Genomic DNA, 26,362 nt, shown 5'->3' on the forward strand with positions numbered 1-26,362 from the left:
AATCATTTATAAAGTACAGTGTTTTTGCTCATTTCCTCAACACAATTTGGGCAATTCCGTGAAAATGTCAACCTTACCATGAAAAAATTAAGTTTAAACCAGCGGTTTTTACTATGGTAACAGCACAGATTTTAACATTTGGTGGTTCAAATACCCATGTGAGATCTCTCTTCAAATTTGTAAAGCATTTGTTTTATTTTTAGTGCATGATTTTTCATAGTCAGGTAAGTGCCATTTTCAGGATTGTCACATCCATAACGCTACATATTCCTCATAAATGGACACATGAAAATGAATATAAAGTAACTATTTTATGTTCTATAAAGAGGCATCCCTTCTCCATTCATTGGGTATTATTGCTTCAGGATTGTGCATTTTATTTTATAGAAATCCTACAAAGTTTATCGTCTCCCAAAAACCGCGTCCTTTTTTTGTCACATCCATAACGCATGTTTATTTCCCTTTTTTTAAATATACATTTTTTTCATAGAGTGACATTTTTTGATGTTTAGACTCTATCAACAAGGGTTCAGTAAAATATAAACAGATGGTTCAATATAATCGCAACAAATTCATTCTCTGAGCATTTTTATGTCACGTTTTTATGTAACGCAAAATGTCACGTCCATAACGCTGGAATTGCCCATTTGAAGTTTTGTAAGGACAGCAACGAAATGAGAAAATTGTTGTCATACATAGTATATATTTTTAAGCAACAATTGATTTTTAATGCATGCCTCAGAAGGACAATTTTTTGGACAATTGTTGATAATTTTGTTCTTGTAAAATCCATAAAATGTATTTTGATTTGCACACTTTGGTAAATGGACAAAGCCGAGCACAGTTTGTGACATTGTTGAGGTATCTGGAGATGCATTATAAACTTAAAATTAGGAGAACGACTTTGGTCTCCATGTACCCATTTGACAAGTAGAAAACATGAAAATCTGCTGTGCGCACACGCTTTTAGTCTGCCAGCTCTGTTAAGGCCAGTGTCCTTCATTAAACACAGTCAGTCATCTCCAAATAAGGCAAACACTGTGCCCTTCATACACTTCCAGCCCCCTGCTGCACTGCCAACAAGTGTGCATTTAACACCAGTATAAAACCAGACCCTCCAAACCTCAACACACTTACGCTTTGCAGTCCAGTTTCAGGAGAAAAGTGCTATTGTTAGTGGTTATTATTGCTTATACTTGGGGTTAGACGTTGGTTCAAATCCCTAGCCAAAGAAGTGCATCTTGGCGTGTTAGTTTTAAGTCTTTACCTCAAATCTTGGTAAGGAGGTGTGTTGCTAAGCATTTTTTTGCTTGGCATCTGTACAGCCACATACAGTAGCCGACCCCCTTTGGCGACTGTAGCGTCAAGTTTTACAAACACCACTCGCATTACAAATGTTAAAATGTGTTTACTGTGCCGTGTGTGTAACTGCGGCTTCATTTGTGGGTTAACCTTTCTTTTTTGTCTCTCTGTTTCTCTCTTCAGGTAAGAATTGAAATCTGAATCTTCTCACCTATAAAAGCACTCGCTTTCCATGTAAGTAGCATTGTAGTTTCTACTGTACTGTTCAGTGCAGGCATGTGATATACCCTGGATAGTGTTGTTTTGACAAACCCTTGGGCAGTTGTGTCGTTCTGAACGTCAAGAGCTAAGCTCACCTCTTCACTATCTTGTAATCCTGCTGCCAGGCAAACAAAGCCTCTTTGCAGACGTGAGATGATACCATCTTCTCTCTCTGTTCGTCTGCTTTCACAAAAAGGAGCCGTTTACCACCTGTAATCTTCTCAGAGCGCCAGCGGCAAAGCCATAATACATCCTTAACCTTTATTGACCGCTGCATTTGCATAATCGCCGGTTAAATAGCAACTTCCCAGGGTCTTTGTAATTGCAGTTGAGGCGATACGCCGGAGGTAGACCATCATGGGAATACTCGGGCTCGGTGAAACCGGCGTGTCAGGATTTAAAGGATAAAAGAAGGAGAGCGGGCCTTTGAGAGCGAATGTGCGCTTCTCGCTTTTGGGGCCAAGAGATGAGAGACTGAAAGCCATGCTTGTGCGGGTCTAAAGGGCCGACCAGCTTCGGGTCACGGGGGGCATTGTGTTGAGCACTTAACCTTAGATTGAGAGACCCTCGCCTCTGCACGCAGCGTTATCTGCAGCAGACGTTACCTGGGAAGACGTGCTTGGCTGGAACGCAGCAGAGATAAGAGGCCTTCAGGAGAGGGAGGAGAAATAACACAGCCTCCTGCTGTCTGGAGGTGGACAGGAGATTGACAGGCGGGAGATGAGAGTGCAGTCAGCCATGATAGGGGTATAGGAGTTTATTACATGTGTGTTTTTAAAGAAAGCCTTTTATTTATTGAATATATTTTTTGAAATCTTGCATATATAATAAAATCCTAAAGGTATTCATTCAACATTTTGATTTGGAAACAAATGTGCTGTTGGTTGTAAAAAAGAAACGTTTTGCGTAGTGTTAAAAACTGAAACGGGAAGTTCTTCTGGACCAGTGTTGGACCAGCGTTGTTTATGTCTTCCAGATTGGTCTATATGTACTTCTTTAAAACATGTTCCTAGTACTTTTGAGATCAGAAGCATTAATGAAATGTCCCTTATTGATTTATCAGACTTTTTCAGTGAATATTTGCAATATTTAAAGGGTGTAGTCTGTAACTTATTGAGCAAGTAGATAAAAGGGATTTATATTTTGTGATTTATAATTTGAGGTAATTCAAGTAATCTGCTATTTAATAAAAGTTATAAAATTTAAGATGATATTTATTTATCAGCGTAAATTATGTGTGTGTGTGTGGGGGGGGGTAAACCCTACGGTATGGGGACAAAATGTCACCACAAAGATGGCAATATCCAAAATCCTTGTCCTTGTGGGGACATTTTTTTGTCCCCATGAGGAAACAAGCTTATAAATCATACAGAATTAACTTTTTTGAAAATCTAAAAGAGCAGACAGTTGTGTGTGATTGTTTGGGTTAGGGGGTGGGTTAGGGGTAGGGAATATGATATACAGTTTGTACAGTATAAAAACCATTGCGTCTATGGAATGTCTTCATAAAACATGCAAACCCAACATGCGTTTGGGTGTTTGCATAAAACATGCAAACCCAACATCCAATTTTCCTGCATATTATCATGAAACTGATTAAACAATATATTCAACTGTAGATGGAGAAAGCTTACATTAATTGTGCCAAGTGTGATATATTCCTGTGTCAACATCTTTTGTTTCTTTAACAACATTCCTGTTACACCAACATTGTGTTGAGTATAATGTTGTTTAGTCCAAACCCCAACCCTAACCTTAAAATATGATGGGAATGTTAATTTAGCGATCAGGAACATGTCCTATACTTGGCAAAGTCATTGTAAGCTTTGGGAAAGGTTCACCCGTTTGTCTATTCCTCTCATTAGACGGTTGTTGCCTAATTAGCCAATTAACAAGTAACAGTTGGGTAACAGTGGTTTGGTAAACAGCTAAGAGCTCTCTGCTAATGCTTTAGTCAAATAAGACCCATATGCCACTAAACACTGCCAGTTCCATCCCTTCCCTTTTACATTATTCAGCTGTAACTTGTTTTTAGAGAATATTAGTTCACTTAGATTTCTGATCAAATCTGCCACATCAATGAGCGGCCATTGGAGCTAATATTTCAGTCTTGGATTAGAGAAAGCTGTTTGCCTGTTAACCAAAGTTAAAAGACAACAAAACTCGATTCAATTTATGCTGTGTCAGGTCTCACACTGGACATTTTCTTTGTTTACCCAGTTTACCCCACAGTACTTAGAAACCTTTTGGTCTTGAGCCGTAGCTGTGGGAATTCTGGGTAATGGATGGAAAAGACTGGGTTTGGATGATGTAAGGAGTCAGTGGTAGCTGTGCAGTAGTTTTGGGGACTGCTCTTGTTTGCAGAGAACAGGGATTGATGGGTGAAGTCATGAATGACATGCGTGTCAGGCAGTTCATGTTTACTTCCTGCTTGCATGCTTTTCTTGATGTAGCGTTGCAGAAGCTCCAGCACTTTGGGGCAGGACAAACACAGGATGTCTGTGCTCTGTGACGAATTATGATGGATTGACTTTATTAAGAGTAGAACGAAGCATCTGCAGGGAATCAAGGGTGAGGATAACAAACCATGGGGCGAACAAGCGACCCTGCAAATTTTAGAGTTTTAAAGCTTCATGCAAACAGCAGAGAAATCAGCAGGACGGAAGATGTGTGATTGCATTTGTATGTAGTGAGACAACATTGAGTAAGAGGCCAAGAGATAGAGAAGATAATGAACTCCATCCACTCAAAGCCATCTGCTGTTATGGTGGACTTTAAACGCTTTCTTTCTTTCTTTCTTTCTTTCTTTCTTTCTTTCTTTCTTTCTTTCTTTCTGTCTGTTTTTCTTTCTTTCTTTCTTTCTTTCTTTCTTTCTTTCTGTCTGTCTGTCTGTCTGTCTGTCTTTCTTTCTTTCTTGTTTCCTTCCTTCCTTCCTTCCTTCCTTCCATCCTTTCTTTCCTTTGTTCCGTCCTTTCTTTCCTTTCTTCCGTCCGTCCGTCCTTTCTGTCAGTCAGTCATTCTTTCTTTTTTCTGTCTGTCTGTCTTTCTTTCGGTTCTTCAGTTGGTCCGTCCATCCTTTCTGTCTGTCTGTCTGACTGTCTTTCTTTCTCTCTCTCTCCCTCTTTCTTTCTTTCTTTCTTTCTTTCTTTCTTTCTTTCTTTCTTTCTTTCTTTCTTTCTTTCTTTCTGTCTGTCTGTCTGTCTGTCTGTCTGTCTGTCTGTCTGTCTGTCTTTCTTTCTTTCCTTTCTTCCGTCCTTTCTTTCCTTTCTTCCGTCCGTCCGTCCTTTCTGTCAGTCAGTCATTCTTTCTTTTTTCTGTCTGTCTGTCTGTCTGTCTGTCTTTCTTTCGGTTCTTCAGTTGGTCCGTCCATCCTTTCTGTCTGTCTGACTGTCTTTCTTTCTCTCTCTCTCTCTCTCTCTCCCTCTTTCTTTCTTTCTTTCTTTCTTTCTTTCTTAGATGTTTGCAAAACCCAGTGACACATAATATTAATTTTAGATTTTTGTCATCTCAAAACATTTCGATCTGTGTGTATTCAGAAAGATATGCATGCATGCACTCTAAAAAAAAGCCGTAAAAATAGGGCACAATATACTGTATTAATATGAAGGAATTTTCCGTGTTCATTTTTACAGTTGTTTTACCTGTATTTTACATTTTGCACTGCATTCATTTGCATTTTAGCATTAATGGAAATGTCCGTAAAATAAAGGAAAATGTACTGGTAATTTTCTGCCAGTACTTTATCTGTTTTTTTACGGGATTTTTTTTACAGTGTGCGTGTTGTTAAGGTCCACAAGAATCATGGTGAATTTCTGCTGTAGTTCTTGCCATGTCATCCATTGTGGGTTCGGGAGTAACTCTTGCATTCTGTTCTCACCCGAAATGAGAAAGGTTGTCATTTCCAAACCTTTGCAGTGTGTACTCTAAAAAAATCTTAAACCTCACAAGTATATCTTTCAACCAAGTATAAGCTCAGGTAATATTTTTGCTCTTTTATTGTAGCTGGCTTGTGTTAGTTTTAGAAAGAACTTATGACCGCTGGTTTCCTTTGTTTTTTTTTTCCACTGGGCCCTCAATCGTTCTCTGCTTACACCAGCACTTCTGATTTCCAAGAAACGGACATCCATAGCATCCATCCTGCTCTATTTCTGTACAAAGATGGTAATTTAGTGTGTACACCATCATGTGGATTGAAGATTGTAAAGGCGAAGGGAAATACAGAAACCGAGGAAGGCGTTGGTGGAGTGGAACGACATTAAAGTGGCTCTCGATGTCTTTGGCTGGACTTTAATAGCTCTCTGTGTCTTCTTGATCTGTTCTTGTGTGTTGTCTGAGGGTCAAGCTCTCCAGCTGAGCAGTGATAGCCCTCAAGTTGAAAGGTGTAGGTTAGGTTGGGGCAGCTTTGAGGTTGTTTAAAAGGGTAGAGAACATCTAAGGGCAATTCGATTGTAGACATGCATGAAGGTGAACGAGTTTATGGTTTTAGGTGGCTCATGGGATACTTGACCTCTGCCGCAGACAGAGCTTTTTACGGGCGGTGCAGTCACTAAGAGTGTAAGTACATCAACACTGTACACATCTGTCAGAATGTGTGCACGCTGCGACCAAGATGAGTAATGCGTCGTAGTAAATGAGAACGTAGGACTGAATTTTTCCAAGTTTTCTTTGGAATCTCTAAGGGATTGCGTAGGGTTATTTAAGATGGTACAGTAGTGTTACAATTTGCATTTCAAGAGAAATCGTTTGGTTTGGGGCTCTGTTCTACTCTGGAGGTGTCAGTAGGGTCTTCGGTTTCCTGTTGTTTTTTGCTATTTTGACCTTCGTTTTGTGCCAGCCCTGTGAAGGAAGTACTCTGTCTAAAAGAGCCTGTGGCTTTCCACCCATTGCCTTCCTGATATTTCCCTTCTCTCTGATATCTTTATTTCACCCTTTATTTCTCTTGCTGGCCTTATAAAAAAGTTGGATGTCCTCCAAACAATAGGCTCCCATTCGATTTTGAACATTGTGAGAAAATAACACGAGCAAAACATCAAAGATCTTGAGATGTTCTGGAGCTCGCCCATTCGGACGATAATTAATTAATTAAAAACCAGGAGCGACAGAGACGGGGAAACAGAGACAGGGAAATTAAGAGTTGCAGGGGGTGCAAAAGGATCCGCTAATCCCAGGCTCGCCTTATCAGGCCGTGAGTCAGGTCTAGCCGGTGGGAATGCCTTTTATTCCGCCCCACTGATCTGACTTCAAAGGCGGCGTGGGGCCTGCTGTACACCCCCTCTGTATACCACTGCGTTCATTAGAAAGCAGATTAGCGCTAATCTGTTGGAGCACACCTGACGTTCATTGTCGGACGGAAAGCGGCTGTAATGTGGGTGTAAGGGGGATTACTGTGATTGCAGGGGTCACAGCACTAACTAACTCAAGACCTGATCAGGGATCAAGGTGACTAGTGGTTAATTTGTTAATTGGCCACAGGGGACTTGGAGAGGGGATTTAGAGAGGGGGGTACGTGTAGCACGGTATTGAAGTCATAAATCATTAAGGTATTGATCGTAAAGGAATAGTTCACCCAGAAATGTTAATCCTTTCATTGTTTACTTACCCTCACGTCATTATGAACCTATATGACTTTCTTTCTTCTGCAGAACACAAAAGAAGATATTGTACTGGCCCCTATTGACTTCCATTGTATGGACACAAAACCATTTCTCAAAATATCTTCTTTTGTGTTTCACAGAAGAAAGAGTCAAACAGTTTTTGAATGACATGAGGGTGAATAAATGATGGCAGAATTTTTATTTTGGCTAGACTGTCCCATTAAGCATTAGATGGTTGATTGATGATTGATTGAAATACATATTGACATACATGCACTACTGTTAAAAAATGCAGCGTTAATTGACAATTTTTGATATAATTATATATATATATATATATATATATATATATATATCATTATTAATTGTAGTTTTTTACATTAAAATATAAAAAAATATTTATTTTAAAGATATTTTGGATTAATTTATTATGGATTGATTTATATTGGGGGTTTTTTGTCCTAAATTATTTATTCATGCATTTGGCAGACGCTTTTATCCAAAGCGACTTACATTACATTATCCTATACATTTTGTTTCTAAGTATGTGCAATCACCTGGGATCGAACCCACGACATTGGCACATTTTCTGCCTCATTTCTGTGTTGCGATGTGGACCTGTGGTCTCCTTCACCCCAGCAGAAGCGCTGGGCGTAATCTTGTGTTAAGTCTTAACAGGTTGATCTGGATCAGACATTGATCTTTGCCTCCTGCTCATTACACTCGTCTGTGCTCACGCATGTAACCTTTAACCAATGACAGCGAGGGGGGCTTTGTGTATATGAGGTGACCACTCTGAGAAATGAAAATTTGTGTATGACTGACTTCTGTGAATCACAGAAGTCTTCGGTGGCGGACAGGCTCAGTCTCATTCACTTTCATTGTATGTAGCGTCAATATTTTATGGCGCTCTTGAAGTTTAGACAGAGGTCTGTTGGCGCAGAAGTTGCTTGTAGTAACCTCCATTGCATTGAGAAATGACTAACATCAGAGTCTTACTAGTTAAAGAAGTTATTATTCCAGGTTAAAATGTAACCAAGTCCACAAGGCAAAGAAAAACATATGGCTAGACCGCACAGAATATAGTGTCTGATGCTGTAAAAATGTGGTGTACTCTGTTGTCAAGTTGAGTATTAAAATAAAATCTATATTTAAACATTTGCCCAAGAAATTTTGAGACTTGTTATGACACCGGCACACAGTTTATGCCCCTGTATGAATTGTGTCCGCTTAGGACCCCGAGTGATTCTATTTGCTGAAAGAACTTCTAATGGGTACTCTTTTTAGTGCCTGATTGCAATTCTTACAAAATTACATTACGATTTATGTCGCTAGTACTTTGTTAAAATGACCATTATTGTCTTTTTCACTAAATGCTTCTTATAATAGTACATAAATGAGGCTATGGGTGGTGAAATCAAGCAAATCTTATTTTTACTGTTTTAGTTATAATAAAACCATGGTAATTTTAAAATATCGAAAGTAATGTTTTTTGTTTGTTAAGCAGATGTTGACCCAGAAATTCTGGCATGTATGTTACATCAAGCATTGACAAAAAAAAATGCGTCTTATGTTTTTCATAAACGTACATTTTAGCATGTTTTTAGCATTGTTTAGCATTTTAATGCTTTTACTTTATACTGCGTATTTAGCTCGCTAGAATCTAACGCAGCTTCGGTTAGCCATACAACAACATATCGAGATAACATCCTACATCTACCTACTAGATTGGGTCCTAAGCGGACACAATTCACACGGGGGGCAGACTTTGTCATGACACCGGTTGCCAGGGTGTCGCTAAGGTGTTTCAAGTTATTAGCTTTAGCATATTCTACTCTATTTTTGGTCTATTTTAGCTTACAATTCAGACAAATTTTTATGTTAGGCAGTAAATGTGAACGTATGGCAGTGATGTCACTTTGTGTGAACTCCAAGGAAGTCAAAGAAAACGTTGTTCTTCCAAACACTTAGCTCTATCCGAGTGCTTCAAAAAAACGAGGGCTGTGTTCAGAACGCTCTTCCAAGAAAGAGGAGTTTAGCTAGGCTAAGTCATGTATACTTAGCCTTCCTCCTCACATAAACACGCAGTAACACAGGCACAGTTGTCGTTGTGGAGGCTGCTTTTTAGGCCACAGATGGCCTGTGTTGGAGATGGTGGTGATTACTGGTGCAGATGAAGCTGTTTACTCAAGACTGCTGGACTCTGGCTGCAGTGGCCACATTCAGATCCTTTTCCTGCCTCCATGAAGCCAAGCCACACACCCTACAGCAGGCACGACACACTTCTGCACGGACCGGCAAAGGCAGCGGCACGGTTCTGATGCCGCACAGAAGGAAAAAAACATCATGGCGTTTAAAGGGAAAGTTCATCCAGAAATGAAAGTTGGTAACAGAATTGGATCCAATTGACTTGCATTGTATGGACACAAAACTACAGAGACATTTCTTAAAATATATTCTTTTATGTTATACTTGAGAAAGAGTCATATACAGGTTTTAAAAAACATGAGGGTAAATAAATAATGACCAATTTTGGGGTGAACGATCCCTTTAAACTAGACCGTTATGACTTCATTTAATCTAAAAGTCTATGTAATATACATTTTCTGAAACCAAACAATGCATTGAAATGTGCTGTATGTAATGAAATTGGAGTATCTATTGACAGAAGTGCAATATAATATACATAACTATGTCTTCAGAGGTGTATAAAGACCTTTCATAATGAAGGTCCCCTTACATGTATGGAATTTGCCATACAAACATTTTAAATCGTTCATCTGTGAAAATCTTCGCTCATTTTAAGATTTATTTGTGCAAATTTAAACAGGTTGAATATCAGTGTCGTGAAATGTGGTGGTTCTCACATGCCTTGCAACTAACTGTGGTTTTATGCATTTGTATGTCTTGAATTAAAACATGAATAAGATTTATGGGCACAAAGTTCTTTTTGTGTTTGTGTATCCCACCTTTCTCCTGTTTTTAATATTCCAAAACTTGGCTTGTCAACTCATGGTCAGTCCATGACTAGACGGGCCAAGTTTTGAATATTAAATATTCATCGTTGACATGCAGATGTGAGCTGTCAAGTGTGAATATATTCATCTGACGTCAAAAAGTTGCGAAGTGTGGAACAAGCTGTTTTTGCAGTTCAGTTTGATCTTTTTTTCCTGGGATTGACGGTTACTTTGTTTTGATAACCCAGTTTTATTTCAAAAGATCAAGAACAATTTTCATGATTAGCCACTTTAAATTCTTTTGACTCTAGCTTGCTCTCGCCAACCGATATGTTCAAACTGCTCTCCGTATGACAGGCTTCAGTGGAGACAGAAGGGTCTCTGTATGAGTGTGCATGATGGGATGGCGATGTTTGTGTGTAGTGGAACGGCTGGGCAACTGTATACTGTACAAATGTTCCAGCTGGACTGCTGTTGTACGGGGCAAAAGGCCCCTGAGCCCATGTGCTTCCCGTCTTTGGTTTACCGACTCGTGTGTAAGAATGTAATAAACCTGAAATAAGATAATGTAGGGCTGATATTCTTAACTGTCTTGGCTATATTGAAATCTTTTAAACACCCATGGCTTTCGATTTCCCTGTTTCTTAAAGTAATAGCGATGAGCCAAATGCAACATAAAAACCAATTTAATTTGTGAAATTATTTGTATATCCTTAAATGCAAAAGTATGCTTTTCCACCAAAAAGAAGTCAAATATGTTGAGATAAATGTTCATTCACATTAGGTCTTACCTTGTCTGTTTTGTCAAAAATAATTCTGTTTAAGCATTTATGTGTCAAAATGCGAACATTACATTACACGTGTTTGTCAAAGCGAGAGGATTTACGGGCCGTTGGTCGCCAGGTGTGCCTCTACTGTAAAATATTTATGTGCTCACTGAAAAATGTGCTTTGGCGTTTACGTTGTGCTGTTGTCTGTTAAAGCAGGTCTCCGTTGACCTGTTAGAATACCTTGTTTTTAAGAGACCGAGAGAATGTGGTGATGTTTGCCCAAACTCTGCCAGGAGACCAGCTGGGTTCAACCCATCTGGTGGAGATAAAGTAGACGTGAGGGCGAGGAGGTCCCTCTAGTGGTTTTGAGTGTTTTTCCAGATATCATCCTGTAAGCTTTGGCCACTCGTGTATATGTGATATACTGTATATTAATATAATAACAGTGTATATTCTGCTTTTCGACGGTAGAGCAGGAAATTATTGGGGAGCAAGATTGTAACCAGCATTATGCACCATGACTCAGGATTTATAGTTTTACAGTATTAACACATTTTCGGTTTGTTTCCACAGTGTATGTTGAACGTCTCTGTGTTTCACATGCCATTTATCTCTATAGTCACTTGATTTCATTACATTTCTGTAAGTAATTGTGTTTAACAGAGAGTGTTCCTGTGGTTGAAGAGCTTGATTTGTAAAGCTGACTCTCAGACAATGTTTGTTAAGTGTAAATGTACTGTTGTGCCGCTTGTGGAATCCAGGGGTCAAACTCAGAGCAGACAATGGCATTTGTTCTGTATTTGACCCCAAACAACTTGCAGCCATCACAAAATACTCTTTTGGCTGACTCAAGGGCTCTGTTTAACCAAACAAACCTGGTAATAGAAAGTTCAGCAATGCTTTTGTGGAGTGGACCTCATCTGTCTCTGTGCAAAGACTGGTCTGAAGAGAATGCGTAGTCAGAGGAGACAGGGTTTCAAGTCGTGCCAAAAATGTAAAACTTTGAACTTTTGACCAAAACATAATCTTGGTTAGGACAAATAAAATCTTCCTCAGAAAATGTGCTTATCCGTTGAGTGAAGAGCAAAAGTAACAAAGATGAAAGATTACAAAGGGGATAAATCTATATATGGCCTGCATATGTTAATGATGATATTTAGCATACATATACATCTTTTTACAATTATTTCACCCCTATTTTCTTCCCCATATTCTCATTAAAGTACCTACATGAAAATTATTATTAACCCTTATTAAAATAGCAAGACATAATATTATGTATATAATGACAAGTTATAATGTTGGCAATAGCTACTTCCTTATTCTGTATTGTATATATTCTCTACCCCATATCAGAATGTTATAGAAACATTTGAATTTATATGCATTTTTGTATTTCTTGTTAAAATACCTTTGTAAAATCTTTTTCTCCTAAAATTGTCACGGACCCTCTAGTACCTCCTTGTGGCCCCAGTAAATAAACTGTTCTGAGTCATGGATATAAGGTGGGGCTATATTTCTAGGTTGTACAAGCAGCACCATATAATAGTGTCAGAACTACTGTACGCCACCTGGCTCGTGGTCCTTTCCTGATCCAACTGACCTCTCTCCTCCCCATCACTTTATTCTTTTTCTATTCCTAAAACAAAGGCAAAAAAATATTCAAACAAGGTAATCTCTGGCTTTGGCATGTCCCTTACAGGTATTCTTGTGTGTTTCATGTTAAAGTTGAGTCTGCACTAGTAAAAAGATATACAAATATTTGAAGTAAGTAGGTTCGTGTGAGGATAAATGGACATGGGAAAATATGTTTTAAAAATGTAAGTCTACGAAATTGATTTTATGAAATTGTGTGCATAGATTCTCAGTTTGTTACAAACTTCACTGTCAACTTTCTACTAATCACACACATACACTTCTCTCTCGCTCTCTTTCACACACTTGACATTTTCACACCCACCATTCACTTTGGCTGGAAGAGATTTTGTCAAGTCTTTCTTGAATCTTTATTCTCTTCTGAAGCGGCTTTGCCAAAGGATGATACATTGTCTGCTGCTGAACTGACTCAGTTTTTATTTTAACAAATAAAATGATCATAGTGACTAATAGTGGGGTGTGGTTTATACATTTCTGATTATATAGGGAAAGTTCATGCTTCACACCACAACTGTGTTGTTACTATTATAATATTAATACTATAATAAGTAATGTAAAGTTGAGGGACTTGTGAAATAAGATTAGGTCTATAATCTAATTATGACCATTCACGTTTTTATTTAAACAGAGTGCCCTTTCAAAGAAAACATCCGTTTCATTGTTTCATAGTTCTGTTATTTAATAATTGCTTCCTATAGGGGGAGCTGAAGCTTCAAAAATAAATTCTTCGCTGTTACCAATGAAGATCTAACTGTTTTTGTCAGTGTCTTTGTTTATTCATCGTTTTTATTTGTATTTGCAACTTCACCCCAATTGATTACTTGTTGCTTTCATAATTTTTTTGTATACTGTGGTAGGCTATATGAGACCAGTTTTATTGCACTTATGCTTTTTGTTGTCCTTATGTTGTTCCAATTGCTTCCATTGTTACCTCGTTTGTAAGCGGTTTGGATAAAAGCATCTGCTAAGTGTAAATGTAATAGCATTACAGATCAACAGAAAATGCAGTATACTTAAGTCTCTGTTTATATTCAGTACCAAGTTCTTTTGATGTCCTATGTAGCACCAGTTTCATTCAGATGAATGGTCTTCTCATATAGGTTGCTGTTTGTGTGATGGAACAGTTCTGCATACAGTATGAATGAGATATCAAATATACAAATGCACATTTTTTTAAAGTATGTAGAGTTACTAGTATATAGACCTCCTCGCAATCCACTCTCTTGTTTCCTTGGCAACTGGTTCCCACTATAAGACAACACTTTAACTTCTGTTTTTCTGTGCTTAAGTAAAAAATAAGTGAATAGAAATAGGTTGTTTTTATGAGAAATCTACTAAAGAAAATGAGAATAAAATCATTTTCAAGACATTGGTGTTTGCCTGTGAAAATCTCCCCACCACAATGCTGGTTGGTTGCCAGGGTGTTGCTATGCAGTTCCTAATGTGTTCTGAGTGGATTTTTTATTGCATTGCTGAAAATTTCTGAAATATTGTTCATGTTTGTAGCAGACATTTCTCTCCTTTTAAAGTTATCTTGGGGTGCAGATTCCGTTTAACCTTCATTGTGAGACTTGCAGTGTGTATCTAGAGATTGTTGATAATTTAGCACTCTGTTATCCCTGCTTGTGTGTGTGTCGGAGGGAGAATTGTCACTCACCTGTTCGTCTCATTAGGGGACTTGTGTGTAGTAAGCTGTAAAGAAAAATCAAAGCAAAGTTCAGACGTAATGAAGCCACATCACGTCTGAGACACTAATGTTACTGAACATAACAGCGCTCATCATTCAGATGAAGCAGATGAGTGAGGTTGACTCAGGAGATTAAAAACACACCTTTTCAGTCAATAAAAGGATGAACCCCATATGTAATGAACCACCTGTTTGAATGACCCAATTTTACGGCGCGAAAACTGATATAGATACACAACATGTTCTGTTTGCTTGCTTATTAATCCTTTGGTATTAAAATTTGATCTGTAATTTATTTTACAGACTGCCTGCGTGAGAGCAACAGGCCAGCTGCAAAGTGTGCATCTTTATTTTAATTGGCGGCCCTTTGGAAGGGCCACAGTCAAAGACCCTTTTTCTTCACCCTAGCGCACATCAACCCACACCCTCACATATAACGCAACCCCTGAGGGCCCTACGGGGTCCCGGTGTCAACATTTGAATGGCGGGTACAAAGCTAGAATTCATTGTTAAGGGGTCTGGAAGAAAGATGCAGAACGGCCACTGTCACTCACCCGTTGCGGTGACAATAACCGGGGCTCCTTCTGCCCTCTTTCCTTTGTAATCTTATTGAATTATGGCACTGGTTCTCTTTGTGTGTTCTGGCCATCGTAATTGAAAACATGTGACAGAAAAGGCAGGGAGCCGAGAGAGGATTTGCTCCAGTGAACATGACTCCATTAGAGAAGGAAAAGTCAGAGAGAGAGAGGTTGTGATTAATATTAGAGAAAGACAGGGCTGTGTGAGGAACTGTCTGTGTTGGAGTTTTGGTCGTAAAACAGGTTTTAAACTGTCTTTGAGGCATTATGGGTGGAAGCTAAGCGAGGTGCCAGTGCCATATGCTATTTAAGTAGATAGTTGAGCCAAAAATGAAAAATCTGTCATCATTTACTAACCCTCTTGACATTTCAAACCTGTATGACTTTCTTTCTTCTGCAGAAAACAAAAGAAGATATTTTGAAGAATTTTGGTTACGGAACAACAGCATTGACCCATTGAGCATTGATTTTGTGTCTATACAAAAGAAGTGAATGGGTACCACCATTGTTCGGTTACCAACATTTTTCAAAATATCTTCTTTTGTGATTTGCAAAAGAAAGAAAGTCAAACACGCTATCACTTTACTTTCTTCTCAGATCTCGCTCTCTCAGAAGTTTTAGGTAAAAGATTATGTCCAAAAGTGCCGACAAAAGGTTTCGCAAAATGAATAGAAAAATACTTAACATTACTTTGATCTACTGAAGTACAGAAAAAATACATTTTTAGGATTATTTTTACATATTTTACATGAATATTCAATATGTATTTTTAATATATCAATACATTTTTTGTTTATATTTAATGTATATTTATTTTATTATAATATTATATAATATACATGTATTTTTGTGTAATATATTATATTGGATAATTATTTTAAAATAAAAATACATATTGTCTTAGTACAAGGGATTTTTATAATCCATTAAAAATACAACAAAATAGTACATATAACATGGTCACTCTTTTTATTTTCCTTTGTTCATTTATTAGATTCAGTCAGAAAAGTAATTATCTGTTCTGGTCTTTGTGTAATAGAAGTTTGCCTAGCAGTTAAACACATACCTTCATTTATCTCTGACATAAACTGTCCCCTTTGATTTGTGTAATACTGTAAAAACTGTATAATACACACACACACACACACACACACACACACACACACACACACCAGCCAATATCCGTCTGGTGGTTTGCGCGCAGACAGTACAGAATTTTCCGCCCTTTGGCGATTTACTATTTCGAAATGTGTTAGCAGCTGTGCGGCATGTACGACGCTCATTTCTGTATTTGCAAAACATTCTCTCTCTCCTTTGCTCACCCGCTCGTTCTTTCTTTGTCAGGCAGCAAAATATGGTTAAGACACTCCTCCTTTCTCCCGCTTAATGGATTCTTATGCCCCTCTAGCTGAGCCGTAGTATTGTATTCCGTAATGACTGCATTTGCTGAGTACTTCACCACAAATGAAGTTTGAATTGGATGAAAATTATAGGACCCGGGGTCTTTTTAAAAGCCCTAGACATCTATTTTCCCCCCATTCTGAGCCCAGAAAGAGGGGCTATATGAAGACTGAGGTAAAATGATCTTCAAGCAAACAGCCAGCTCTCGGTGACTGTGTGGGGAGAAACAGCTCTTAGGGAATTATAGAGCAACACTAATAACCTGGAGTAAAGGAACACTGCGGCGTTCACTAATGGGGAAACTGGTTCTTTGTGGCTGGTTTCTCTCTAAAAGAGATTTAGAAGAACAACAGATACACTCAAACGCTCCCAAATGGCAGCATTGATTAGCATTTGTCGCTCTTGAGGCTTTGACTTGTTCATTTTACCACACGCAGCTTCAGATCAGTAGCACGGTGCTTTTGTCAAAATGTATTATTAAGAGAGTTTAATAGCAACTATTAACCGTTTTAAAGAAATCATTATCCTTTCTACATACACAACTCCGCCTGAACCTTTTCCATGCACGCTGTTAAAAAAGTCAATGTAAGATTGGCTAAACTGCACTCTGGAAGGGAAACTGGGACGTTAAATAATGCCGATTGTTACAAATGTATTTTTCATGTATGCTAACGTGATTAGAGACCTAAACCTCCAGACATTTGGGCTTCAATACAGGGAGGCACATCAGAGGTGGAGATTTGATGAATTGCACTTTGATTGTTATCTGATTTCATTTGGATGTGTTATCCAATTTAGATCGACTCGCTAACAAGGTTTGTATTGTCTGGTGTGTGTGTGGAGAACTGATGTTTGGAAGTGGAAGGAGATGTGCTGGTACAGTTGAAATGATACTCTTTATACTGTTCTTTTAACTCTAGCCAACCATTTTTAAAATTTTTCCGTCATTAAATGAGCAGAACGTGCAGTTGATATGCGCATATGTTGATACGTTATGTGCATTTCACATCTCAGTTGATTTACCCTAACAAAATTGCTTGCGTATTAAAGAACTCAACCTACACATCTAGTTGGAAAGAACCATGATTTTTTTACAAAAGTGAAATAAGAAGAGATATACATTGTTGTAAATAATCATGACCTAGATCAGCCGCATACACAACATATACAATTCAGTGCATGACAACATCTGCCAATCTTTTTTGACCTATAAATGAGTAAATCGGGGTTGAAGTGTATAGGGCATTAAAGTTGTAATCCCAAAAGCCTTTAGGTAAGGATGTATCTCTTGTAAAGTCTTAAATGATTGGAACTCTACAGATTATTTTCTTCTTTTTATATGTGTTTTCTCTGTATGTGTATTATTATTTTTAGTAATTTGTTTTTAGTAGTTCTGTTGGGATTATTCAATTCCGAAATAAATGTTTATATTAAATATGTGTTTATGTTATGTTTATTTATATACAAATGCAAACACATACATTTAACATTTTATTATCAATTATATATTATGTATAAATATATACTGTATATAGGCATTTTTTATAAGCTACATGTATGTTTGTGTATTTATATACGAATTCAAATAATTGTAGGGCTGTCAAATGACTAATCGCGATTAGTCGCATCCAGTTTGTGGTTACATAATATATGTCTGTGTACTGTGCATATTAATTTTGTATTTATAAAAACATGCATATATTTAAGAAAAAAATAAAATGTAAACATTTATAAACATTTATATATCATTTAAATTGTAAATATTTCCCAAATATGTATACATGTATGTGTATGTCCTCATAAATACAAAATAAATATACACAAAACACAGACAAATGTTATGTAAACACAAACTTTTTTCTGGATAGGATAAATCGCGGTTAATTGTTTGACAGCCCTAATTAATTGCAATTAATTGGTTTGACAGCACTAGTTTTTAATAATAATGTAATATTAATTGTAAATATTTTAACAAAATGTATTGCTATTATTAATAATACAGTCTATTAACTAAGATTTAATGATAGTGAATTCTAGAGTTTAACAGGTTTTGCATATTTATGAATGTATTATATAAATTTGTTCCGTAATCACATTTAACCATTTACCTGGACTAAGCTGCGCTTTTGTAAAAATGCCAAGCCTCTCTCCCACCGTATCAAGAGCCACAGACTGAATATGAAATCTTTTAATATCCAGTCTATTAGTGGTGGTGACAAACATTGGGGAGTTAGCCCCATAAAGGAATGTCATGGCATTTAGATAAGAACCGTAAATATTATTTTATTAGGCTTGGGTTTGCAATGAGAGGTTTTATTGTGGCAAAGGTTAGGCCCTGATTTTAATGTCCTTATTATAGTGGTTAATTCTTTGTACGGCGAGGGCAGATGACTGCTAGCTGGAGTCCAGCCAGGGCCCAAGACATATTAGATGTGCCAGTCATAGACGGAGAATGAACTCACCTCCCTTAAGCCCCACCTCTGTCATCACCTCTGCCAATTTATTCACATCTAAATCCGCTTTTATCCGCTCAACCTGGAGCCTGACAGCTTTTCACTGTCAGTTGTTCATTTACTGCGAGTCCTCGAACCCTTTTTTACGACTTATGTGGCTTAGTTGCTCTAGAATCCTTCCAAAACTGTGCCTGTGTTTAATGCTCTCAGGTTTGCTTTTTCGTGGCTCCTTTGAGATATCATGACAGTTTCTGAAGAGAGGTTGGATTCGCTTTCTGTTGCTGGATGGAATTCAAGCTTATTCTCCAGAATCCTTGATGCACATACATGAGGTTTCCATCAAGACTGTCCTGGAATGGACCGGAGTTGGTGTGCGTGCCATATTTTGTAAGACATGAATGAAAACAAGGTTTTGAGGGTTGAAAGTACAATACTGTACATTGAATATCATACTGTCTTGAAGATTTTTGTCTAGTTCATCCAATTTGTTGTTTTTGTATTTTCCGCAGTACTTTGTCTTCTGGAAATGATTTGGAAAGATGTATTTCCAGTGTTTAAGTAAAGCATTGTTGGGCCTCACTCATGAAACACGAGCAGAACCAATTTCTTTGTAAATAATTTATCAAACGATTCTTACGTCAACTGTCATTTTGCATTTAACTCGCTAAATAGATTTGCATGGTGCATTGAACAGATTCCAATCAATGGTTGGCAGAAGTACTTTTGTTTTTACAAACAGATAAAATTGGTACACATAAAATATTCCTCTCACTCTCTCTCTCTCACTCACTCACTCTCTCTCTCACTCACTCTCTCTCTCTCTCACTCTCACTCTCTCTCTCTCTCTCTCTCTCTCTCTCTCAGCTGATGTTTTAGTGATGGGCACTGAAACATTCTCAAGAGAGATTGTCCTCGGATCGAGGGTCTCCTGCTCTTTAAACTCTAGCGCTCTATAAAAGTCGGATGAGCACCTCCAAATCTCTCTCTCGCTCTTCCTCTCAGAGCTTAATCTGTCAGATGGGGAGACTGATAGCGTGACATTAAGCCCAGTAGTGTGTTAGAAATGCCGGGGCACGACTCTATTTAACTCCCAACCAAACCTGGACTGAACTTTGATCCCCAACATAGAGTTTTATAAGTACAGTATTCTCCAATGGGCTGCTGGGGGCCTGGTGTTCGACACCATTTGAATAGCATTTTTTTAGTTCATTTATAAATGTAACATTTCTTTGCAATGAACTGTGTGACATAAGAACAAAAAAGAAATAATGTCATTTGCACATTATTACATCCATAAAAGTGTATACATATATGCCATTCCCTAGTCTGATGCATCCTTTGAGAGCTGAATTCAAAGAGGGCGTTGAACAAAGAGGACATGCAAGAGAGATCTCTTCAGCCCCCCGTTGTGGCGGTTCGACACAGACAACTGTTAAACTGGGTCCTATGGGGCCTCAGCGAGACATCTGGAGGAACAGCGAATGAATATGAATGTTTGCATCCGAGCTTAGAGCAGGAGGACACTGCTTTCTCATTGTCTGTGTCATCTTAATTAAAGTGGGGATGATGTAGCCTCCGTCCCCCCGCTTCTGGCACGTCACCTCCTCGACTCGGCCCTTCCTCCAACTCCCGTGTGGCTGCTCTGACACCCCACCAAACATCATTATCTGAGACTCGGGCCTTTTCTTTTGTTGGGATTAGGCAGAATTTAGAGATCAAATTGTATAATTGTCTAAATAAGTTCTGCAGGGATGCAGGTAGGGTACAGCGTTGGCACGGCAACAGAATGGTACCATGACGAATGTAGTTACAACACTCTAATGTAAAAATGATGAATTGGTTATTTATAATGAAGTACATTTCTTTACTCCGTTTGAAATAAATAGTTTTCTAAAATACATAGCTGTCAAAATCTGGTGCACACAGAAATAAGTGATTTTAATGGCAAAGTACACAAATGCATTAGCTGTATTTAGTGTAATGGCGATTGCGATGTTTAATAAGTGCATGTTATTGTTCGCAGTCTTGGTGCATAAACATTTTATACATTTTTAGAGCCATGAATTGACAACACTTGACTACTGTCAACTACTGTGTTATTTGTGTGTGTGTGGGTATGTGTAAAGTTTAAGTGGATGAGATTTTGTTGGTCGTGCCTATATAGTAATCCTCTAGCTTCAGGTGAGATGAGTCAAAGATCTGTAAATCTCTTCGATCATCTCAGCTTTAGGTGGGTCATAAACTAATCCATACACACACATAGATGTCTATCAAGGCGGAATAGTTTCTCTAGGCACTGATTTTAGAAACATAAAGATGATGAAAGAAAGTCATTGAAATGATGGCACTCTGCCTTAATAAAGCACTCCCTCATCTTCTGCTCCACATATTGCCTCTTGTGATTCTTTGTGTTTCGAGAGCTTTAATAACATCATTGATCTAAGCCATTCAGGACCATCATGCATTCAGAAATCAGAGATGCAGGGAAGAGATTCTGCTTAAACAGATGATGTCAATGATGACTGCATGGTACTGTAATGATGGTATTGGAAGTGGAACGGTCCTTTGGGAGCCTCACCCCGCCAGGCTGGGAAATGTCAGGAATCTGGGACCGATAGGTATCTTCTGGAAACATCTTGTGTGAGGAAATCCCACCACTGCTGCCAATTTGAACATAAACGTGCGTATACATACAATCCGACTCTCATGTTAGCCCATGTCACAGAGGCAGGTCAAAAACGATGTGCCAGCTAATTTCCTGTGTTTCTCCCTGGTGAGACATTCCCAGTCAATGAGATGATGGCTCATGGTGGGCAGAGGCGGATTAAACCCGTGTCTGAAATAATATTTTTTCATTTGATAAGCCCGCATGTCACATGAGAAGCCAGTTGGGCTCTCCTGATATTTGTGGAGCGCAAAACATGTGGTTGTAGATGTGGAATGTGGATGGGCGTGCAGCTGTCATGGCACGAAAGAATCTCATGTGTTGGACCTGCATAGTGCTGTCTCAAAATCAGATTATATATGAATATTGTGACCAAAAGAGTTAACAAAAACAATGCTAAAATATTAAAATACTTTTATTTACTTTTTAGTTTCGTATTGTTGTATTTTGCTTCGTTTGGTTTGCTTTTGGTTTTTGTGTTCTGCCAGTAAAGACTGCTCACGAAAATGATGTGTTTTCATTATCTTTTTATTTTTGTATTAAAATATCCAGTCTATTTCTTTAAACACACAACTTTTAAAAAACGCTATTTACTCAGTGACGATGCTAGCAGTCCATCTGAAGTTGATCTGAATATCGTTTGCCACAAACTGGGATTTTTGTACAGAGCGTGTTGTTGTGTATCATAGTTCTCATGTGAATAAAGATGAAGGTTCAGTGTTCCTCTAATTGACATTTATGTTTGGTTGGCTGAGTGGCACCACGGTAGCGGGCATATTCGTTGCCAGGTCTGCAGTGCCCTATTGTCAAGTACGTTGCCCTAAAGGGCAACTTGTGAATGAGCAGGAGACCAAGATCACCGTGTCGTTTTGCATCAGTCATGAGGCAAAAGGAAGAGTTCGGACTGTGAGCTTGGCTGTCGGCCCACTTATTAGTGAAGAATGGACTCCAACGATTGACATGTTTATCCGTTTTTTTCTCATGCGGACATCAAAGGTCACCAAAATAAAGATGTTTTTGTCTTGATGCTTAAGTTGTTTATACAGTTCACATGTATTATCGCAGAATAAGAGGCTTTGGTTCATTTATTGCATGAGTGCTTCTCATTGTTGTTTCAACGACTTGTTTCTTATTACAAAGATTTGCATAATGTCCGCAAAGATATTTGTATTTGTAGGCTTGTCTTTGCTTTTACACATCAGAGTAATGAATTCATCTTAACCAGCTTTAAATGCACCTTTAAAATTCGCCATTTAGTCTTTGGGGTGCTACGGGACAGCCCCCTTATGAATATTCAGCTGCTTAATATGCATGAGTGGGCGTGCATAAGTAGCAGCGTGTTCCCTGTGTAAGCAGCTGAGGCAGACGGGGAGATCCAGAGAGAGAATGCTGGGGGACTGAGACAGACCTCCAGGCAGACGCTCAAGCTCACCGGGAAGCTTACATGAATCCGACAGATTGAAGAGGGAGAGACGGAAGAAAGAGGTGCGCATTCGAATGAGCGAGAGAGAGGAAGCGTGCTGAGTTTGACTAGATGGTGTGATCTGTCCATCATGGGATGCAGAGTTTGTACTCTACAGAAACCTCCAGAGCAGTACAAACTACTGTATGAAGTGTGCCAGGTAACTGCTCTTTTTTTTTGTTAGTGTTGTATTAGTGAGTGGGATAGAAAGAAGAACTTAAGATAATGTGTAAAGTTTCTCTTTTATGCCGTTTTTTTTTTTTTTTTGGTTATTCTTTGGTTGATGCAAATATCTGATACCCTACATTTAGATTTTTTTTGGATATTTTCTAGCTTTCAGTGTTAGTGTTATGGATTGATCTGTCTTGTCAGAAGCTACATTTGGGTATGAGTGCTGTTGCAGCGTGGACCTAATGTTGTTTTGAAGTGATTGAATTAGTCCTGAGCTTTAAGACTGGGGTTGAGGTTGCTTAAATTTGATTGCAAGTGTGATGTGTCTTGAGTGTATGAAGCGTCATATTAACATTCAGGAGTATGATTGTATGTTGAAACGTTTATAGCTACTTGGTTATTTAGATTAAATTTCTATTTTAATAAGCATTATTTTCTGATATTAAAGTTGTTTTGAGGTTTTCATCAAGTCTATTGTTGAAATCAGTTTAATGCTCAAAAAATTGTGCATCTTTTTTATCCAATATTGGCTTGTATACACTTTTGATTAAATATGAAACATTTTCTGGGTTAATTCTAGGTCAAGCATAGGTTATTTTAGCCCAGCCGATCAGTTCATATTTCACTCAGCACTACTTAGTCTTTTTTTCTTGTTTTCTAGTAAAAATGTCTACAAATTCTTGAATCAAGATGCATTTTCTTGATGAGCAAAATGACCTAAGAAAATAAGTCTAGTTTTTAGTAAAACAAATATGAAATTTCAGTGAATTTGTGCTTAAAACAAGCAAAAAAATCTGCCAATGGGGTAAGAAAAATCATCTTGAAAATGAGTGAATAAGAAAAAGGTAAACCTTAATTCAAGATTATTTTTCTTACCCCATTGGCAGATTTGTTTGCTTGTTTTAAGAAAAATAATCTTGAATTAAGGTTTACCTTTTTCTTATTCACTCAATTCAAGATGATTTTGCTTCTTGATTCAAGAATGTTTAGACATTTTTACTGGAAAACAAGAAAAAAAGACTACACTCACTGCAAAAAATTACATTCTTACTTAGTTATACTTTTGGTTGTATTACTTGTTATTTAATATAGTGAATCATAATTATTAATTGAATAATAAGATAGATAATAAGATCAGATAGATGTAGGGTTTTTTTAACTTGTCACACATCCATGTTGTGCAAGATGTTAAACGCTGTTGTTTTGAGGCCGGTGTCACTGTTTGACACTGATGTCAGCGCTGATTTGATTTCCTTTTGGTTGTGTGTTCGCTTATAACTTCAGGATGTCTGTAATGATGTCGTTGGGGGTCTGCAGATTAAAACCAGTAGGGCAGCGCTGAGATTACACTGTTCTTCTCAACACATATGCGTGCACATCATCACGCACATACTTACAGATATTGACGAATTTAACAAGGAAAAGCAACAACCTGAATTTTGTGACCTCTTCCTTTTATGTCTTCTTTTTGACTTAAAACGTACTCACCTGAAGATATTATAAACAAAGGAAATTTATAGAAATCCTAAAAAAAACCAACTATATAAAATAAAACTTTTTTGGGGGAGATAAAAGCAGACCCAGATTGTGCGACCACATTTTTAGAAATTCTTTAACCCGTAAGAGATGCGTATTGTGTTTGTATGGTGTGTTAAGGATGCTTTCAGTAGACCTAATGAGTGGCCACTTCTTCGCCTCCTTTTACAATTTTCTATAGAGGATGTTTCTCTGCATTAGCTGTTGATGACGGCACCGACGCTATTCTGAAGGCTCCGCTTTGATCGCTCGGGCTGTGTGAAAGCGGGACTAAAAGCTTTCCTCCTGTTAAGAGCCGAGTGTATATAGCTGTGTGTTTGTGTACTACAACAGCAAATGGTCTCTGTTTGTTAATAACCCAACAGACAGCGGTGGGCTTCAAAGGAACCATCAGCCTTTTCAAATCCCTGTTGAAAATTGGATAAGAGAAGATACAAAGGCATATTGGGGCGTCACGCGAGGCCTTTATACATGACAGGTCGCTGTCAGTTACGTTTGATTGACAGGCTGTTGGTAAAGGAGACCATGCATGCAGTTCTCATTTTCCAGCAGGGCTACCACAAGCAAAGATTCGAAAATTACACTTTTAATTATTTAGCCATTTAATTATTTTTTTTGAGGCTGCAGTCTCAGTTATGTCCATATATCCACATTGCGCTTTTCTTTGTTGCGCTACCTTTGAAAAGTCATTTTTGAGAAGTGATTTTTTTATTCTGACCCAAATCAATTTTTTTCTGTTACAAATAAACAAAAATCAGATATTGAACTAGTACTTTAAAAACATACTCCTTACCCCCATTTGCAAAATTACTTGAGCTGTCCCACATAATTTTGCATATAATTAAAGTTACCTGCGATTTTATGTTTCACACAGAGATGGCGATATAGAAGCAAAGGTTACAAAGACAGCTTTAATAACCACCAATGTGTGATAAGAACATATGAAGAGTTTATTTCCAAAAAGAGAACTCGTTTTTAAAATGTTTCAAAAATCATGTTTTTTATTGTTATCATGTTTTGATTGTGTTTTATTGTGTTAGTTAGCTGTATTTTTGTGTGATTATGACTCAAATCAAAACAAACCAACTGCAGTTTGATTGATATTAATTGGAATGCACAATAAAAAAAACATGATTTTTGATTTTTTTTTTAAAACGGAGATATCTCTTCTTGGAAATAAACTCTTCATATATTGTTGGTATAGATACTACAGACAAATAATGGCATCTTTGTGATGTCCGGCCGTCGTGGAGGAGTATGTGACGGAGGGGGATGTTGTTCGTGGAGTAATGGTGCACTTTTGGCCGGTGTTGGGGCGCTCACAATTCAGATCTGTGTGGCGGCAGGAAGTCGCGAGGCTTTAATGAATAGAGTGAAAGACTCATTTGAAGTGTGAAAGCGATCTGTTGACTCATCCTTCCCCAGGCGCCCGTTTACCCTTGCATCCAAATGACCTCTTTAAAGCAAAGCGTATACAAACACGTGTCTTTGTGTTGTATTGTTCCTGATGTGGGATTTTATTTTTCCAATGAATTAGCATTGAGTGTGAGAATGTAAACCGCTTCTCAGGAAATTTGCTTTATTGGCATCAGTTGGAGAAGCGTAGAGAGATACTGTAGGTGGACAAGAGTGAGTGTGCACATTTACCACGGTGAATTGGATGGCATACACACTGGCCCCATCCCCAGATACTAAACACAGATCCTCATCATTAGGGTGTCTGGCACTATGCCTGCGCTCTCTCAATCTCTCTCTCTCTCTCCGTTTCGCTCTCTCGCGTCTCTTAGAGCTCCCCAGAGACTAACTGATCCAGGAGGATGCCTTTTCTTCACATACCCCTCAAGAGAGATTTCATGGACACAGAAATGT

The 26,362-nt window shown here is 38.1% G+C and overlaps 1 protein-coding gene across 3 annotated transcripts in view; it reads left to right on the forward strand.

Annotated features, from left to right (window-relative positions):
- pdzrn3b (PDZ domain containing RING finger 3b) overlaps nucleotides 1-26,362 on the forward strand; it is a 77,846-nt gene that overhangs the window by 36,429 nt on the left and 15,055 nt on the right. Inside the window, exon 1 of one of the 3 annotated variants that reach the window (XM_057338888.1) lies at nucleotides 22,720-22,946. The exons of the other annotated variants lie outside the window; for them this stretch is intronic. Coding sequence (XP_057194871.1) covers nucleotides 22,878-22,946 — 69 coding nt within the window. The 5' untranslated portion in view covers nucleotides 22,720-22,877. Of the gene's footprint in view, nucleotides 1-22,719; nucleotides 22,947-26,362 lie in introns of those variants that run through there. 3 annotated transcript variants of the gene reach the window in all.

This window comes from Triplophysa rosa, linkage group LG7, assembly GCF_024868665.1.
Source record: "Triplophysa rosa linkage group LG7, Trosa_1v2, whole genome shotgun sequence".
NCBI lineage: Eukaryota > Metazoa > Chordata > Actinopteri > Cypriniformes > Nemacheilidae > Triplophysa > Triplophysa rosa.